This window comes from Carassius carassius, chromosome 13 (assembly GCF_963082965.1).
Source record: "Carassius carassius chromosome 13, fCarCar2.1, whole genome shotgun sequence".
Classification (NCBI taxonomy): Eukaryota; Metazoa; Chordata; class Actinopteri; order Cypriniformes; family Cyprinidae; genus Carassius; species Carassius carassius.
In genome coordinates this window covers 22,889,107-22,909,059 of record NC_081767.1, presented here as the reverse complement: position 1 = coordinate 22,909,059, position 19,953 = coordinate 22,889,107, and the positions used below count along the sequence as shown (strand labels likewise).

The window sequence follows — 19,953 nt, the reverse complement described above, 5'->3', positions numbered from 1 at the left end:
GAGCTGAAGACGGTTCCGGAATCCGCTGGAAGCGATGCTTTTACGGCGCCTCAGCGCAGCGGAGAATGCAGGCTCAGAGAAAAAGGCCAGGCGAGTCCTCAGAGTCACCATGGCAACAGCTCGCAGTGGGGGCATCCGCCGTCAGTGAGCGCGAGCGCTGCATGATCTTCACCCAGGCAGGAGACCCAGATGACGTACCGGTCTCCCTCGCTGAGTGGGGCTCTGACGAGCCGCAGGAAGGCATCTTAAAAAAGACGCAAGCTCTTTTACGAGAGCTCGCTACACACATAAAGAACAGCTTGGATATAACAGAATTGAAAGGATATAGGCGCCGGATAGCGCAGCAGGAACGGCAGTGGAAGGCGGCGATGCCAGCAGCTTCAGAATGGCTCGTCCTGCTGATGTGCTTTCTCAGACGGCGCTTGCTTCCTCCGTGATCCAGCGATGCGTGAGCTTCGCTGAAGAGATGAAAAATCAGGTGAGTCAGCCTTTTCGAGCTCCTTTTATAGGTTGGGCCACACCCGTTTCGGCGGGAAGTGGCAAGAAGGTCTGCATCAGCCCGCGCTCCATAGGCTGTGCAGTTGCCGCAGAACAAGCCAATGAGCGAACGAGCCGTCTCGCCTATGGCTGTGTACTGCTGCAAATGCGCTTTACAAAAATACAAAATTATGGATAATTTTTTGCTTCAGTATTTCGTGAAAAGAGACTTTTCCCGTAGCGTCTTAGCTAAGACGCAGTACGAGAGAGCTCTCGTAAGAGAACCGCTCTAGCAGCGAGATTGCAGCAGGCGAAGCGAGTATGAGTTCGTACAGCAGTGTCCTGTACTAATGTTGATGTTTTGGTTTCCAAATCTAGAAACTAGTGCTTCGAGCAGCAGGGGAATCCAAGAATAGTATGCTTTAAATACTCTTAAGTGTTATCCCTTAGAAACCATATTTGTGTAGTTTCTCTTCTCTTTCTGTAGTTGTAAATTCTGTTCTGTTAAATAAAAGTACATGTGCAGAAAATTTCAGTTTAGTTTTCAATTAGTCTCACAAATGCAATGCTTCTTTGCCTTTACCAGGTGAAAAATTGAGCTCTTGTTTATAATAAATTACATTAAATTGTAAAAAATCAAGAGAATAAAACTGACAAGCAAATAAATGTATCTGTAGTGGACAAATACAAATTAATAGAGCTTTGTTGATTTAGATGTAAAAGATCAATATAACAAGCATGGCGGTTACTTTTCTTTTTAAGCAAAAACATGTTAAAGCAGCATACAGAGGCTATTCAAATTATATTTTTAAAGTTATTTTATTACTGTTTCATTCTTGATATGTGATTTATCTAATTACATAACAATATGCAAACTATGAATACAGAGGTGTTTCTATACCCTAGTGCTGTGGTTGGTTTATATGTGTAGTAGTGTGCTATATAAAAAGATAGGAAATGTGCTTGTAACAAATGGTCATCGCTTTGGCCCTGCCCTTTTTACATTAGCCACAGAGAGACGCTGTAGCACAACTTCTGTGTTCAAAGCTAGAGCTTGTAATTCACACTGCTTTGTCTGAAAAACTACACTGATATTCCAGTCCAGAGTTTCAGAATCCAGTGAGGGATCGATAGTCTTGAAGGCAGCTCAGGGGTGCTCTGCATTAATTTCTCTACATTGACGATATGCAAAACAGGAAAAAACTATGACATTTATCGAAATCTAAACAGGATTAGTTAAATGTGGCTTTTACACTGAGATCTCTAATAACTTATTCTAATTTTGTAAACAGTTTGATGGATGATGATCTTTCACCCCTTGCCTTCCAGTTGCACTCTCAGCTCGCTGATGTACTGCAGCCTCTCAGAAGTAGCTTGTTTTTTAACTAGACTCAGGAACACTTCATGTCTTACATCTGTGTCCTGGAGTGAGAACAACATGTACACAAAACATTATGTTGTTTTAATATATTTATATATACAGTAGCATTCAAAAGTTTGTAGTCAGTAAGATTTTCTTGGAAAGAAACTAATACGTTCATTGAGCAAGGATGCATTAAATTGATCAAGCGTGACAATAAAGACATTTAGAATTTTACAAAATATTTCTAATACAAATAAACACTGATCTTTTGAACTTGATATTTGTCAAAAATTCCTAGAAAAATAAATAAATTAAGCAGCACAACTGTTTTCAACACTTATAATAATAAGAAATGGCTCTTAAGCAACAAAACTGCCTATTAGAATGATTTCTAAAGTATCATGTGATAGACTGGAGTAATGGCTACTGAAAATTCAGCTTTGCCAACACATGAATAAATTACATTTTTAAAAAGTTATTTTAAATTGTATTAATATTTCACAATATAATTTTTTTACAGTATTTTTGAGCAAATAAATGAAGTCATGGTGAGCACATTTTTTAAAATACCGTTCCCAAAACATTTGAATGGTAGTCAATATATTCTATATTCAATATAAATTATGTTCTTAAGCAAAAATATCAAACTGACCTCTGCATAAAGTGTCTGATAAGCAATGCGCACTCCATTACTCCTCAGCTCTGTCTGAGCCACTGCCAACAGCTCCTCTATCTCCTGATCTGACTTCAGAGGGAAAGCCTACTACAATGCCTCACTGAAAATAGTATACATAACATAATAATAATCATACGACAATCATAAGTTGTCTTTTATAACTCTGACTTTATTTGCTTTCTTCAATTTGGATGTGCCCTGTGAAAACAACTTTACGTCAGCCTAGCAAAGCTGGTTTAGTTCATTTATAGCCTATGTTTAGCTTCTATTTTATTATTTCTTTTTATATTTAGGCTAAATAGATAACATAAACTTTATTTGTCAAAGAGATTATTTTCTGCAATAATCCAAATGCCACTGGAAAGAACCTATTGGGTTTTAAGTTTTTATTGAGAGAACCAGGGTAATGCTAACTTCCATGTTGGCCTACAAAAATATATAATCACTGCAGTGTTCTATTGTTATTTTTGACATTAAGAACACTTACAAGACCACTGAAGAGCTCATTTTGGCCATTCATCTGCTGCAGCAAAATCTTTTGGCCGGATTGACCTTCAAAGAGCTCTTTACATCGCTCACTGCCTCCTAGTATGTCTACAACACATAAGATTATCTCAAACATTAGCTTAACTGCTCTATATAAAGAACAGACATGACAGCTTACAACTGGAAAATTCAGATACTGTTACCTGAACATTGTTCCCAGTTTGGTCTGGGAGTTGTAACAATGTGTTTGTTATCTGAGCCATGTTGCAGCACAGACTGATTGGAGTGTAACACAGCAGGTGCTGACTGTTGATTCGAATAATGTTTAGTTATCAGTTTATGATTATTTATTTATCATTATAGACCTCTTTAAAGTCTGTTTCTCTGCACAAGTACCTGATGATGAACCTCGAGCGGTGTGTCATACTCGGACTTGAATTGGTCAAAGTCTGTCTGTAAGGTTTCCAGCTAAAACAAGGAAACAGTTCACATTAAATATGATTATCAAACACATATCAAATAGATTATTGTCTTATTTATTTTTAAGCTACATCTAGAATTAATGTTTAAGAGTCATTCTTTTGGGTGTTGGGTGATTAATAGAATGCATTCTTGCTGAAAAATATTATTCATTACAAAATGCACTGACCCCAAAGTTTCAAATCGTAGTGTAGATAAACAAAATCATAAAAATAACATAACAATATAATAGTTTAAATATTTCATTCTACCATACATAAGTACAAATTGTATGTATGTAAGGTATATTGGTAAATTGATTATTTTGTACGTAAACTAATATATATTTTTCTTCTCCATACCTTCATTAAAGTCTCCTCATGAATATGATGTAGTCTGGTCGTGGGACCACATCACTGTATTCGGCTTGCAGGCGGTTAAGCTCAACTTGGACTTTGGTAAGATCCTCTCTACACACCAGCAAAGCAATTTTCAGCACCACAGGATCCTCAGATTCGTCCTCTGCGAGGAACAAGCAAAGTTTCTCTCAAACCACCTCCTCTCAACTCGACCTTCTGACTACTGCAACTCACTCCTGCCAATCAGACCTCTGTAAAAAGCTCCAGCCCTGCTAATATTTATCCTCTTCAAATGATCTGACATCCCACCTCTACTATGCTTCCTCCACTGGCTAGGGTGATCAGTTGGTTATTGCCTAGTTGCAGGGGAGTAGATGTGATTTAACACGAAAATGCGGGACACAAGTGAAAGAGTTAAATTTATTACTATTAGACTATGTAATTGATTGGATGACAACATGCTTTATATCATCAATAAGCTTTGTTAATGGTGACAATTTGACCATGTTTAAGTGAAAGGCTATAGGCTATATTCAGTCTAATACATACCTGTATAATGAAATGATTAACAGACTAGAATGTAATATAATCACATTTTATATTAAAATAAATTTCCTTAAGTGGCGACTAGATTTTTTTATTTTTTTTATTAGACTATGCAAACATTACATGTGTTTTACCAGATACAGTGCATTTTGAACTTGTATTATTATCAGGATGTTGTTATCTAGCATTGTGTCTATAGAAAAAATCCTGCTTGAACCATGATTCCTTTGCTCTGTTTACGTCTTGCAGGAAAAGAGACAAAGCTTGCAATTTCAAGACTATCCTGCATTTGGTGGTCACCCTGCCATTGGATCCTTATTCTCATACACGAAATTCCAGTAATAAAAACTTTTGTTTCCAGGTTTGTTTATTTTTTCAGACTCTACTACTTAGTTTCATTAGTGTAACCGTCATTTATAACCTTCAATATTACCACCATGTTCAGTATCTTGGGTAGACTGCATTGTACGATTGTACTCATGTATGCTTTATGGAAGCAGCAGTGTTGTTATTGTTAACTACAACTAAAATGTAATTATTAACAATTGTTTTCAGCAATTTAATTAAAGCTTAAATAAAGTAAAATATAAACATTATATAAAAGTATATTGAAGTTTAAAATGACAACAAAAAAAAAACACTAAAACTATTTATGCTTTACACTATTGTAGCCTATTGAGAGGTCATGATTGTCGTTAACCGCTATACATTTGTCAAATACTGACAAAACATCCTTTAACCACTCAGAATAGTGAATAATCCAAGGAGGCCAGATCTCGACAAAAGGACAGACATAATAAATGAGCTCCACCTGAATCTGCAGAGCAGTCTGTTGTTCTCTCATACTCTCAATGACACGCTGCAGACGCTGACTCTCTCGCTTCAGAGTTCGGATCTCATCTCTTTCCTGTACTCTCTGGTCCAGAATCTTCTTTTCACACTGTTTCGACACAAGCACCAGCTTCCCTCGCAGTGGTAGCATGTCCCTGATCTGTTCACAAAGATGCGCTGGGGGAGACATTAACACTTTGATTAGAGTCATCTCCTCTATTATTTTCCTCATGACTTAGTATTGACCAATTGAGTTCCATTAGCATTTAATTTTACAGGTCTTGGGATACATTTTTTGCACGTTTTACATTAACATGCCTTTTGTTTAATACAATACTGATACAATTAGTAACAAAAAATAAATAAAAATAGAAATGGTGGTAGCCTATATATATACATTTTTTATGCTGTTTTTTAGCATTGTGTGGACTTTTTAATTGTGTGGTGTACATTTAATTGATCAAAAATGTTAAGTCAAAGACTTTAAGCATTCTTTTTAAGAATTATATTTCAAATAAATGCTGTTCTTTTGAACTATTCATCAAAGTATCCTAAAAAAAACATCAATGGGTTCCACAAATGTATTAAGCATTTTCAACACTGATCATAACAAATGTTTTTGAGCATACATAATAATGATTTCTGAATGATTATGTGACATTTTTTAAAGATCATGTAAATTTACCTATATTAAAATAGAAAACGGTTATTTTAAACTGTAATATTATTTCACAATATATATATATATATATATATATATATATATATATATATATATATATATATATATATATACAGTACAGACCAAAAGTTTGGACACACCTTCTCATTCAAAGAGTTTTCTTTATTTTCATGACTATATTAGATATTTGAATACTATCAAATATGATTTTTTTATAACTTATTTTTATAAACTTACTTAGATATCCTTCTAGTAATGTGTCGCAGCGATCCTCTGCTAACGAAAATAACTTACATGCAGTTTGAACATGAGTTGAGAAGTCAAACAGTGACAGCAGATACTTCATCCTAATTATAATTTTTATTGTTTCTATTATTATTTTTCAAATATATTAACAGCTGTCACGCTGCAGGCATATTAACTTAATTTAAGGAAATAATAAAAAGATGACTAAAATAGAGAAAATGGCAACCATTGTCATACAATTAACTTTATACTGATATGGTTATTTTAAAATAATATCTTAATGTACAAATATTTTATTGTACATATTTACACTTAACTAACGTTACTGACTTCTGTCGCCTTGTTTGGATTGTAGGCAGTCACTTCTAGTCATCAAGGTTAGAAACGTTATCGATTCTGAAATGTCCTTAACTCTTGCCTTTCAGAGTGTAACAGCGATGGCAACTGTAGTTCTCTCAGTGACATTTCGACGAATAAACATCTTAAAAATAATCCACAGCAAAATTAGCAGCGAACGTCCAACTGAAGTTTCAGCAGCGTGGCATTGTTGTTGTTTGAGAGGTGGTTGCTATGATACCGGTGGACCCTAGAAACGACCTTCCGTTTATAGGCGCCCACATAGTGCCTGCATGTACAATAATATGTGACTTCATCGTCTAAAACATTATACGTGTCGCATTAAATTCGCGTATATGTGTTAGTGTATAAATATGTTATTTGATAAACATTTATAATGTCTACTGCGCTGGTATGATACAACATATGTGTTTTTTTCATCACGGCAGTGAACGCGAGTGCTACTGGATTGCACCACCAAGTGTCTTGTTTTTCTAAACCCGTCTGTTTTGACTGAAGGAAACTTAACTTGTTGGGGAAAAAAGTCTTGTTAGAGTTAAATGTGACGTTAATATTTTAATATAACGCACTTGTTTTTAACAGTAAACTTTAAATTAGCAGTAAAAAAAAAGTCTTAAATTAATATATACATATATTAAAAGACACAAACCACAACAGCGTTTAATGTATTAATACCTTATTATAATAGTTTAACACGGAAAACAAACAGTACAGTTATTATTTAAATTCAGTTAATAAAGTAAACTGCTTCACAGACCAACCGTTTAAGATAAGGATTACATGAAGTCTGTTAACGTTACATAAAAACGGATAGAGGCTGAATTATATGCAAACGTAGTGAAATTGATTTTCGTTTCAATAAGTGACAGTCAACTGATTCCAGATGCAACAAACACGGTTTGCTTTTGATCTAAATCAAGTATACACAAGCTCAAGCGATAGCATTAGGAAGTTGTATTAAAAACTACAAATCCTAGACTGCGTTTCACAGCCCCGGTGGAGTTAGGTCTGGGTGATGTAGTTGATGTGAGCAGTGTGCGCTGCGCAGGGCTTTGTGTTCAACTACAGTCCCCACACGTCACTGATCCGCGGATATCTCACCGCTGCTGTTTCTCTCCGCAGTCTAGCGCTCTCTCATTTTTAGCGGATTGGCAAAACAGGGTAGGATCACTAGGAGGAATACAAAAACATAAGCAAAAATGGCAGAGCTTGGAGCGGGGAGCCTGCTAACAGGAGATCCTGCTTTTAATTATCAAGAGCATGAGCTAAACGAGCGCTTGAAGCGGCTGTACCCGGCCGTGAATGAGGAAGAGACCCCCTTACCCCGATCTTGGAGCCCCAAGGATAAGTACAGCTACATCGGGCTCTCACAGAATAATCTGCGGGTGCATTACAAAGGTATACAGCTGTGACATACGCTGAACTGTCAACCCGTAGGCCCTGACTGGTTCGCAGCACTCGAATATATGCAATCTCCCCGATCTAGTTTGAGCTGCTTTTTTCCCGTCCCCTTTGCTTTGTTGCATAGAAGGAAAGAGGAATGTCCAAATGGGTTGACATTTAGCAAACCATCATGTCAGAATTCGGCTAGCGAGAGTAGCTCGGGGAATAAGCACGGCTGGGGTGTCTAGCTTTTGGACACCTATCTTTTACCTATTACCATGTCATAAACATTATTGATTTTCCGAGCATGTTTTGTCCTCCCCTTTCGGTGAATTAGTCAAGGTTGGTGCTAGCTAGCCACGACAGGGCAATAAGGGCAGCTAAGCAGCTACACTATTGCAATGAATTTAGTTTCCTCCGCATTGCATAAGTGTATTTGTGTTTCAGTTATCGGGTGATTTATATAAGGACACGCGCCGCATCACAACGAAACAAATCGCTGAAAATGGTTTTAGGTGCGTATTTGACGCACGAACATGTAGGTATTTGTGTTGACGGATGATTCGAATCAGAGCAAATCTTTCGAAGCGCTGAATTCGAGTTCTGCAACACTAGCTTGTTTAAACAGTTGTGGCGTTTCGAATGACCGAGTCAAAGATATCTGTGAAATTACCCAGTGCAGATCTACTTTTTTTGTTTAACAACTGTGTAAGGTTAACGTACATGCTTTTAGAGAATACATAATAAAGCAGTTTATTTTAAGAACCACCAATAAGCACAGTATAATCTTTTAGTGGGTTTGTTTTAAAAACATTATCACAGGTTAACTGGTATTTGTTTTGAATCTTGCTAGCACTTATTTATTTGATCACTACTGAGAAATCCAATAATGACTGCTATCTTTTCAGTTTCAGTAGACATACATTAGACTAGTCGTTCAGATCCCAGTAGTATCTGTTTAATCAGTCCCTTATAGCCTATATTATTTACAAGTACCCATTCCTATGCCACAAGTTGCTGTCCCAGTAGTGCCAGATAACTTCCATCGTTCTTGGTAGCAAATTACACATTTTTGCCATTTTGAATTCTATGCAATTCTGTTGTTCACATATCAACTATTCATTCTTGTCTAATACTGTAACTACTGTAATTGTTGCTGTTGTCCATTCCAGTTAACTAGTAATGATTCGTTAAGTACTATTACTTATTCTTTAATTAGTTGGAACAATGTAGTTGCTAGTATACATTCCGGTTTTCAGAGTGCTAACTGAATATTTGCTAGTATGCATTTAAAAAATGTGTTACAGTTAAACCTTCTTGTATGATATTTAATTGAACTATAAAGTAGTTTTACTGACTAGCCATTAAAACTGACATTTAAAAAGCAATTTATACTAGTGTTATTCCATGTCATAAAAATAATGACTTTTTTTGTTGTAGCATCTATGTGAATTATTAGGTTTGTAAAAATACTTTAGTGTGTTGTCTGACATATTACTGAAATGTAACTGATATGTACCCTGGTTATTTTTAGTTTAGGCACAAATGTTGTTATAAAGCACTTAATTCTGATTCAATGGTGTGTGTCTGTGGGCATGTTGTAGAATACTTTAGGATAGATAGTTACCATTTTAGGGTCACTGGTGTGTTCATTTTCTTACATGTTGCATTTGACAGCTGTTTGTGTCAATGCTCAGGCCCAGTGGGAAGTTTATCCTTATAGTTCAGTTCATTCCCTTTGAAAACATCAATGAACAATGCTGCATTATTTTGGTAATGTACACTGCTTTGTGTCTGTGGAAAATTGTACCTCACTGACAACTATCTTCTTTCAGGCTATGGGTATGTTTACCTCTTCATAAGGTGGGTGATGTTAGCCAGGTATTTGATTTTTAAGAGTCAGATTATATTGATATACTGATTCTTTCCTTGTTGTTAAGGGTCATTGTTCTGTCATCCTGACTGTTTTGGTCAGTTTAACCTCAAAGCAGGATTGCAGTTGGTTAAATTAGATTAGTAGATAGCAAAGGCTTGTTACTATAATCTGTTTTTAAATAGAGCCTTGTTCCAGCATATTTGCTAAATGACATATGTCTGCTAAATGTAAATATTTTAAGCAGCTCAACTTTATAAATGATTTAACCTGCAGTCTATTAACCTTCAGTGCTATTTGGCCAGTGTACCAGATTCTATTTCTGTAGACTAAATTTTTGGTAACCCCGTGTTGCTGTCAAGTAAAGACAATAGATATATGCTGTCAAATAGTGTGTTGATACCATGTTATATTATATTATCCCACATGGCTCTCCATCTTAATTTAGGAAGCATGTAAAAATAGCCAAGCTTTTGCATGATGAAACAAGTAGAAAAGACACCAGAGGCTCATTCTCTAGGTTTGTTCCCAGTGTGGACCTCATTTTACTCTTCGTCACACTGACAAGGACGTGAGCCTATTAATGGAGAGAGGAAATGTGACTTTTTCAGCACTACATTCATGCATATATTTTTTTTACACCACGTCCTGTGAGAAGAGTAATGCAAGATAAATAAATACAAATATAGCATAAGCTTATATGTTTTTTTTTCTGTGCAGTCTGTTGGACTCTGTGTTTCCTTTAAGCTCTGTAATGTTTGTCTATAGAGGGCTTTAGTCTGTCTGAGGAGCCAATCATGCATGATCAGTTGGTGCTGTGACATCACCAGATTGTGTTCGTTCCCTTTAGTGTCTCTGTGGAGCTGTGAAACCCTGTTTGCTAACACTAGCACAACACTCCCAATCTTCTCTCCCGGTGTCTTTGTTCTCTCATATTGTAGTGTTTTATTTTTTTTATTTTTTTTGCCTGCTTGGCTGATGTTATTATGGGTGCCAGCTGTAGCCTTGTACAGCACCCACAGTTTGCCTTAGATGTTTTGACTGAGAAACCTTAACTGTGAAAAGGAGTTTTATCATAGCAGTGCAATTTTGATTGTATTGTATTGTTTCTTTTTCTTTTTATATTCATTTGTGAATTGTACGAAAACGTGTCTGTCATATTTACCAAATAAAATAAATAACTAAATAAAATAAATAGTATATAGTATAAATATATATATATATATATATTTTTTTTGTATGGTGATATGATTAAATTATAAATGAAAAGGTTTCATTTTATTATTGCATAAATACTGCACATTTTCTTTGTTTAACAGAAATATGTCAAATAACAAAACTAAATTGAAATTTTAAAACAAATAAATAAATAAACTAATAAAAACCTCTTCATATAAACAAAGGCGTTGTCTGTGCTCTTTCTAGTGTTGTCACGGTACCAAAATTTCAGTATTCAATACCAATTTTGGTACCAAAGCAAAACACAAAAACATGCAAAAACAATTAAAAAAATTAACTATACTTTCATTTAATCCGAACTGTGTACATATTTAATTTTAAAGGGCTTTTGAAGTATAAAGTAAAGAGTAACAAGTAAAAAAAAAAAGCCCAAAACTGCTTTTCTGACTGATATGACACAAACAATGTTATGTTGTACATTCTCTAACACACATATTTTAGATTCACAATTAATTTAAAAGCCTCTGGCGTGTAAAAATAGTAAATATCATAATGTCCTGTTTTTTTCCACTAATGTAAGTTATAGGAGCATTAAATAGTTAATAAAGAAACTTCATACTAATGCTTATTATATTAGCGTTAGTCGCATTTATGGTAATGATTAACTACTCCAATAACAGCGTTAATTTCAATCTGACATTCAAATTAAAATATTGAATATTATTCATAACAGAAACGGTGTTTCCCAAAGCCTTGCACTCTATTTGTTGTGGCATATATATGCAAATTCATTCTCTGCCAGCAGGAGGCGCTTGTAGAGCGTGCGAGAGAGAGGTTTCCCTGGTAACGGCTGTAAATCAAATAAGCCTGCACTCACAAATGCTGCTCAGGCATTACAGGCAAGATGAAATGAAAATGACATCCATAATTTTCTGTAGACAATCGGTTTCCTTCAGAAATACAGTGTTATCAAAACACCAACACCGGGTTTCGACTTTGACACATGCAGTGCTCATGTTTATCCCACAAAGTCAAAGCCTTTTGGAAAATCAATTTGTGGCAGTCAGTTTTGATATTGTGGCGGGTCGCCACAAATAAATCAATGTAGGCTATTGGAGACACAATGAAACTTATCTGCTTGAACTCTTGATCTGGTTGTATGTCTTTAAAGTATTTTGTTAGTTTGGTGTGTTTCCTCTTTTTGAGGCCACCAAGTCTCAGTGCTTTTATGAAGAGAGTGCACCTGCACACCTTTCGGATAGTGCATCAAGAACCGGGTTGATCAGGTACTCGGTACCACCAGTACTTAAAAAAAACCTGGTACCCCAACATTTTCATTTTTTTAATACCGACTTGGTAGTGTTTTGACAAAACTATCTCTTTCTATTTAAAATTAAATGCAACCACTGCATTGGAATCACTATCCAAACAAAGATGCTGAATATATGCAGCATGTGCAGTTTTTTTAATCTAAATTAGATTGTATAATTTGACATTTTAAAACAAAAACAGAATCCTCTGACTTTAGTTTTGTGAAACTATACACCATCAAACTAGCCTACGTCAGACTCGTACTCAACTCGTACTCGTCGCTCAATTTCAGTTTGCTTCTGTACTCAGTCTGAGATAGCAAACCAGCTCCCAGAATTTCTCCGGCTCCGCACCAGCCGTCCAATCAACAAGCAGAGTGCAGGCTGAGAGCCGTGACGTAGATGCTAAGCGCCAAATTTAAGATTGTAATTTAGGTTAGGTAAAATGACAGCGGATATGGAGACACAGGAATCTATTCGCTCTGTTGTGGAGAATATTCCCGGCATTTGCCAACTGAAGCCCGAAGAAGAAGAGTGTTTGTTTAACATTTTGAATGGAGGTGATGTTGTGGCCCTACTCCCGACAGGTTTTGGGAAAAATTTTATTTATCAACTGTTACTGATCATCAGCGAGAAACTGGGGAGTTCGAGGCGGCTGAGTTGGCGCATAACACGCATCATAACCAAACGTTATGTGATTGGCTTACGGGTACACCAATGACTTTAAACTTCAGACAAGCACCCCCCCACGAAAAAGTAAATGCTTGTCAAATATGCCCTTCCAAACTCTGTCTACGAAGCAAAGCGAAGTAGCAGAGTTTGGTATTACCAGGCTAGCATAAAACATTGGCGAGAAACAAAGACAGCAGACAGGCTGAATGAGATGCAGTTTCACTCTCTGACAGCAGGTGGCGCTCATGGAACAGCAGCAATACAGCGTTTCCTTGGTTTCTTTGGCTGTAATCAAAGCAGCTCAGTGCTTATGAACACTGCTTTAATATGCATTGTACATAGAAGAGATGAAAAGAAGATGCTATCTAAACTTTTCTAAAGACAGTCAGTTCCCCCCCCTTCAAACGTATCGCGATTCATTTAACATCTCAATCGATTTGAATCGTCACGTATTTGTATCGATTTACAACCAGCTTACGGTGAATCGGTACATCCCTAATATTTAATAATTGTAAGTAAAAACAAATTTGAATCAGCTTGATGCATTTTGACATTTATTTTCATGACAATTAAATTTGTGATAAAATGCAAGTAACAACAGATAGTTTTTCCGTATTGTAGATTATTTTTTTGAAAACAAATATACAAAATGTAGGGCGGGAACTTGGTTGTATGAGCCAGATCATCTTAAAATGAGCATGCAGTATGTCAGTTGCAAGAAAGGGGTGGAGTTTAACTATATGATTGGAGAAGTCCAGCATACGTCACGAGAGAAGTCTGTCCGTTTCACTGAAAGTTTTAATTATGATTAGCGATACAACTGCTCCACCGTGGTATTAGACGCCACTGTGGTGGTATGGTAAAACACATTTTTGTGCATTTGAATGTTTATTTTAAGTGAATTTTCTATTATTATTAATTATTAGATTAGAGGAGAGCTGTAAGATGGAGCAGACTTATGATTATGCACTGCAGAAGAGGACTTCAAAAAATGAAAGCTGTTTGTGTTTTCTGCATTAAGCATGTTTGGCATAGAAATAGAGGGAGGGAGGGACGGACAGACAGACTAAAGAAGGAGAGAATCACCCAGGGTCCTCTTGCTGTTCTGTCCTCCTAGAATGGTGTGGTCATGGCATGATGTATAAATAGATTGAGTGTGTGAGCAGGGGGCGGTGCACACGTATGTGCATTTGTGTGTTAAGAGAGAGAGTTGGGGATTTGCACATACAGGGTCATCTGCCTTTACTCTGGTTGTATGAGCCATGGTTATAAATAGATTTTGTGTGTGTTCTTGATTATGAATGCTTGTCTGGGTTTGGCAGACAAACCTATTGTGACTTCCTAGCAGAACCTGGAAAGGTAAAAATAAGTGATTAATATTATAACAGTAATCAGAGATGATGATGGTGAATATACGTATGCTCATTTTTGTATTGAAAACCCACACAGTTGCAACGTGACCTGGTGCCTTGCAATTAAACTTCAGGTAAGGGTTATGTTACAGGTCTAGGGCACTTAAACACAAAGAAACGCTGAAATGTCCATATACGTGTGCATGGACGATTTAAACATGAGACTCTGGAAGTGCAGTGAAGAATCTAATACCGTGTGTCCATTAATGCTGGCAGGTGTTACAACCTGCAGGAAACTGGATTAGGAGATTGGAGCACATTGCTATGGTAAATGGAGGCTTAGAGGACAATGACACTTGCCAACTTCCTTACTCACAATTGAATTGAGAAGATTTTATGTTATAGCATATATTTGAGTTTAACTTTAAAGACAACATTAAATGGCATTCAAAACCTATTTTGTTTTCATAGTGTGACTTGTTGAGTGAAGTAGTATGAGAATTGATTCATCCGTCGGGTATCATGAAAGTGGGCTTACCAGATCAGAACGGACCTTTGCATTAGAAGGGGAGGAGCTAAACAAATAAGAGTGCTTGATGATGTCAGCAGAGGATGAAAGTCATTTTAGAAACTGTTAAAAAAAAATCTTCTTTGAATTAAACACCTGATTAATCTTTACATTAAGATTAGAGTAGTCTCTTAAAAAATAAACGGTAATTTTGTTTTCATGTTGACTTTATAGAACTTCTGGGAATTTTTAAAGCTGCGGTGTATAATTTCTGCACAACTAAATGGAAATGCAAAAATTATTGCTACCAGATTGGTTTCCCAATCACTCCTCATTTACAAACAAACTGTCGACAAGGAGTGTGCACAAACAGGTGATCCCACTCAAACAGTGATGTTTTATTGCCACACTGTTTGCACTCTTTGGGAATACAACCTCAGCGTAATTATAGATGTCTCTGCACATCAAAAAGGGTTAGGAGAGGGTATTCTGGGAAAAGAAATCGATGCATCGCGAATCGAGAAATGATTCAGCATCAATTCTGAGATTTTCCGAATGCATCGCAATTCTTCCTTGACTCGATTCTGAGATTAGTTTTGAACAGCAGATGGCACTGCATGCTTTAGAAACACCAGTACTCTGCTCGTTTCCAAATCATTAGAGACACTTGAACCTAAAATAATCATTCATAAAATTCGAAAAGGTTGAAGCGAATTACAAAGGTGTTTACAGTGGGCTGTGTTTACATTACTCTTGCATCTTAAAAGCATTCTAAGATGAAGTGAAATTACATGACTCAGCCGAATGCACAAGCACTCTTTAGCACTCTTCTTCATGAGCATTTGAGTGTGCGGATAAAAACTAGATTAGAGCGCCATCTGCTGTTAAAATCTAAGCTCAGAATCGATTCCAGAGGAATCGCGATGCATTCTGAAAATCTAAGAATCGATCCACGAATCGATTCTGCATCGATTTATCATCCCAGCCCTAATTTTAAAATTAAAAAGATTACTTAAAGGGATAGTTCACCCAAAAATGAAAATTCTGTCATTATTCACTCACCCAAACCTGAATTACTTTCCCTCCTCAGCGGAACACAAAGGTAGACATTTCAAAGGATGTTGGTAACCAAACAGTTTTGGTAAAACTTTACTTCCATTGTAAGACTTTTCTCAAACTATGTTATTTTATGTTCAGAAAAACATTTTGGTGGACTAACATTGTTTTTCTTTGCTGCTTTTGAAAGCAGTAGAACCTGTCTCATGTTGGTGATGGTCTGGGGAGCTGTAAGACTAAGAGATAGAGGGAAGCCCAGTAGTGTATAGTTGGTTTTGGATTCACCTGACTCCTATTGCACATGTTTTTTGCAGGTTCTTTACATTTAAAAACATTTAAAAACAGTTTGATGGAGCCTGTTGTCGTCAACTTTCGTGACCTATCCTTATCTGAAAACCCTGCATATGTGCTCTTAAAAATGTCTCTGAACCTTTTGTATGTGGACAGTCATCTATACCAGAGTGTGTGTTTGGTCAGTGACTCATTTCCCTCAATGTTTCCGTCTTGCTTTAGGCCACGGAAAAAACCACAAAGATGCAGCATCTGTACGGGCCACCCATCCTATCCCTGCCGCTTGTGGTATCTACTACTTTGAGGTGAAGATCGTAAGCAAAGGAAGGGATGGGTAAGTGCAAACAGCTTCTGGTTGGTGGCATTTGATCAATTTACTTATGATATGTACATCAATTGGAAAGTTGCGTCACTGGTCAAATTTGAAGACAAGAGGTGACTGTTTTATTATTCTGTTTCACATATAGTGGGGTTCAAAATCCTGAGAGAACATTGAAAATCGTAGGATTTGAAAAGAAAAAGAAAAAAAACATGATAAAATGAATAAGTATTATTTAATATTCTGTACTATTTCTAGATTGTTCATTGAATGTGTGACTCCTTGTACAGGTGTCCTTGCTTCCACTGAAGCACACAATGATCTTTAAATCATTATAAAATATTAAGTTCATGTAGCTTGAGTGAAGTTATCAAAAAGCAAAATGACAATCCAAATACGAAGACATTCTAAAATTAAAATAAAGCATTCTCACAGTATCAGAATGATAATTGCTGTGAAACGTTGACCCTGCATCATGCGTGAGTCACTACTTGGTAAGTATTTGTCATGCCTTCAGTTTGAAGATATCATTGTCCAAAAATAAATGGAAAATTGTTCCACCCTTTCCTGTCACCATTTTGCAATGATTCCTAAATATATTCCTGCTGGATCACCAATGTTTTTTCTAGGCCATCTAACTGCAACTTACAAGTCGTGCCTAAATCTGTTGAAAAGTGTTGAGTCATCCTCTAGTCACTGTGGTCCCAGGCTGTGGAATTCTCTCCCAGACTCACTTTTGAAAAGTACCCCAAAGTACCTTGTGCACAGAGGCTTATACTGAGTTTAATCTCTTTTATGAAGTAGCAGTCACATTTACAATTATTTTGTGACTTTTCACTGGTGAAAACCAGTCATTTACATAGGAATCGACACCACCGCAAATTTTATGTGACAGCAAAAGATTTCCCCATGCAGATTTCACAACAGGTTCAAGTTGGTCACATATTCACCGCATACTGACCGACACAAAAAATGAGGTTCTCATTGCTTTAAAAGTGGCTTCTGTGTGAGCTGTGCTTTATACATCGCTATAATATTGACAACAGGCCATGGACCTTTTTTGTTTTCTAATGTTGCAGAAATCAGGAGCGTTGTGTATGGTTTAAATGCAGTCGCATTGTTTATCAGAGTCCTTATTTTTAGTAATGCTAAAATTTGTCCTCTCTCATTGGTGTTTGCAGGTACATGGGTATTGGACTGTCTGCCCAGGGGGTCAACATGAACAGGCTTCCTGGTGAGTTTGTGTGTGTGTGTGTGTGTGTGTGTGTGTGTGGGCTTGTATGTACACTAAAGCTGTTCAATACGGATAATGGTGAACTGTGGGTGACTAATGAGCAGATGAGCTTACATTTCTGTAGCCAACTTTAAAGGTAACTTTATTTGGTTACATATTAAGTTAGTTTAAGTAAAAAAAAATGGTGTTCTTAAACCCTTTTAATTCTGGCAGAATATTGGAGGAAAAAAAGTAGGGAGGGACTTGATAACATCCATCAGGAATGATTGGATTGTGAAAAGTGGGCGTTACATACCAGAATGGAGCCAGGCGATTGGAGAGAGCTAAAAAAGAAAGTTATTTAGGAAGATGAGTTTTGAAGATTAAAAGAGAAGTTATTAAATTTTGATTAAAGATTATGGAGACATTTTCCAATGCAGTAGTGTGCACTGATGAATAATTTCATGAAAGGCCAATGCTGACTTTACAGTTCACTTTTGGCTATAGTCTTGTAGCCTAAGACCATTTGTCTCCTACTTTTTCCATCTTAATCTTTCTATCACAGTAAGACTGTAATTCAGGCCAAGAACGGGCCTCAACATGTCCTGAAAAACATTAGCTGTGGAAATGACCTTGCAAATGCAGAGACATCTCAAGGTTTTTCTCTCTGTGCACCTTAATCTCAGGAAATAACTTTGTGATGTATTTTTATTTTTCTCACGAGTCCTCAAAGGAAAGGGGAGTAGAGGAGACCTAGATCTCATTATTTGTTTTCCTCAATGGATTTTACATGGTGTCCAGAATGTCCTGAGATCACAAAGCCTTGTCATAATTATTCATACAAAAAAGTTAAAATTAATCAGAAAAAAATCTTGTCATTCTCAAAGAGAATCCATTTACACTCCAGAGGACGTCAAGCTGCTACTGAACCAGTTCATTTAAATGACCAACTGGAATGAAAAATGACACAATAACCAAACATAATCCACTGTGATAGCAAAAACCAAATGAAATGTGTTTCAATTCTCATAATGAAAAGTGACTGAATATTTCGACTATCGTATGTGGAGCACACTCGTATACATAGTATTTGTATTTTGAAAAATATGTTGGCTGCTTTATTCTATCAGTTTGTACACAAGTATGATTTGACAATGTAAAGTTAATCTGACTAAATTTAAATGTAGTTTAATAGTAAGATTAAATTTAAATCAAAGTGTGTTGCTAAATTAAACACTGAATTGAACGTGGTGTAATTAAATTTAGCTTTAGTTTAGTTGACACATTCATTAAGATTTAATATGCAAGTAGACACTAATGAAATTAGTAACATGTTTTGAAGAATATTAAAATAGATTCAGCATGTGAAACACATTTTGTTGTAGAAACGTAACATTACATGTTAGCTCTATATTTATCTATATAGCGTCAAGTATTTTCAGAAATCATGACTCCAGTCTTCAATGACTTCAATGATGTCACAATGATCCTTCAGAAATCATTCTAATTTGCTGATTTTGGTACTCAAGAATTTTTTTATTATTATTATTATTATTATTATTATCAATGTTGAAAACAGTTGTGCTAATTAATAATTTTGTGGATACTGTGATGCTTTTTTCTTTTAATTGAAAGAACAGCAATTTATTTGAAAGTCGAAATTGACCCCAAACGGTAGCATTTATTAGACAAGAGCATAAGAGAAAGGTCTATATGCAGAAATTGAGTGAAGAATTCTGGGCACAGTTGGGTTTATGTCACCCTCCTGTGACCGCTTTGACCAATCAAGTGACTTTGTCAATTCCTTGTTAGCTTCTATATTGTGCCTGAGGCAATCTAGCCAATTTGGCATATGAGTGCTGATGACAACTTATGTGTTTATTGACCCCTGAGCTCTCTGTATAAACCTCTTTGTCTCAAAGTGTTTTGGAATATAGTGGACAATGTTGGGTGACCAGTGTATTTTCAGTGTTTAAAGCCAACAGCATGATATTCTTTGTCTGGTTGTAGGTACGAATGACAAACATGGACTTATTCCGTTATCAGAATATCTCAGTAAAAGGATGATGTTGGAATCAAGAACATAATGAAATGTTATAGTAATCATTATGAACACCATTGTCTTTGCTTGTAAAGCTTCCTACATGACTAAGATATCCAGAATATAGATTTAAGTTGTTGAACATACTGTAGGACTCATTACTTTATACATAAACCTCAAGAACGGTGGCAATCAAAAAATGTAAAAAGAAAAAAGATGAGCTCTTTAAATGAAACGATAATGACAAAACAACAATTAAAAAGTTTAAATGGGT

General features: G+C 36.1%; 2 protein-coding genes across 6 annotated transcripts in view; one reads left to right on the top strand and one right to left on the bottom strand.

Moving 5' to 3' along the window:
- Window positions 1-1,168: 1,168 nt before the first annotated feature.
- On the bottom strand, window positions 1,169-6,797 carry LOC132155673 (translin-associated factor X-interacting protein 1-like). 5 transcript variants are annotated; one of them, XR_009437331.1, is made up of 5 exons: window positions 6,428-6,692; window positions 5,178-5,374; window positions 3,824-3,983; window positions 3,206-3,470; window positions 3,051-3,110 (listed from the first exon to the last, which is right to left on the bottom strand). XR_009437331.1 is itself a non-coding variant. In XM_059564396.1 (4 exons), the coding sequence occupies exons 2-4, from the start codon at window positions 5,346-5,348 to the stop codon at window positions 1,625-1,627; spliced, it is 303 nt and encodes a 100-aa protein (XP_059420379.1). In that variant the 5' UTR covers window positions 5,349-5,374; window positions 6,428-6,797; the 3' UTR covers window positions 1,169-1,624. The 5 variants fall into 5 exon arrangements, 1 of the variants encoding a protein (XP_059420379.1); XR_009437332.1 differs by having other exon boundaries at window positions 3,053-3,101; XR_009437333.1 differs by lacking the exons at window positions 3,051-3,110; window positions 3,206-3,470 and adding an exon at window positions 1,169-1,899 and having other exon boundaries at window positions 6,428-6,693.
- A 557-nt stretch (window positions 6,798-7,354) lies between these two features.
- The window catches only part of LOC132156114 (ran-binding protein 10-like), a 28,839-nt gene continuing 16,240 nt past the window's right edge, over window positions 7,355-19,953 (top strand). The window contains exons 1-3 of the mRNA XM_059564982.1: window positions 7,355-7,880; window positions 16,329-16,440; window positions 17,607-17,659. Of these exons, the coding sequence (XP_059420965.1) occupies window positions 7,682-7,880; window positions 16,329-16,440; window positions 17,607-17,659 (364 nt within the window). The 5' untranslated portion in view covers window positions 7,355-7,681. The remainder of the gene's footprint in view (window positions 7,881-16,328; window positions 16,441-17,606; window positions 17,660-19,953) is intronic.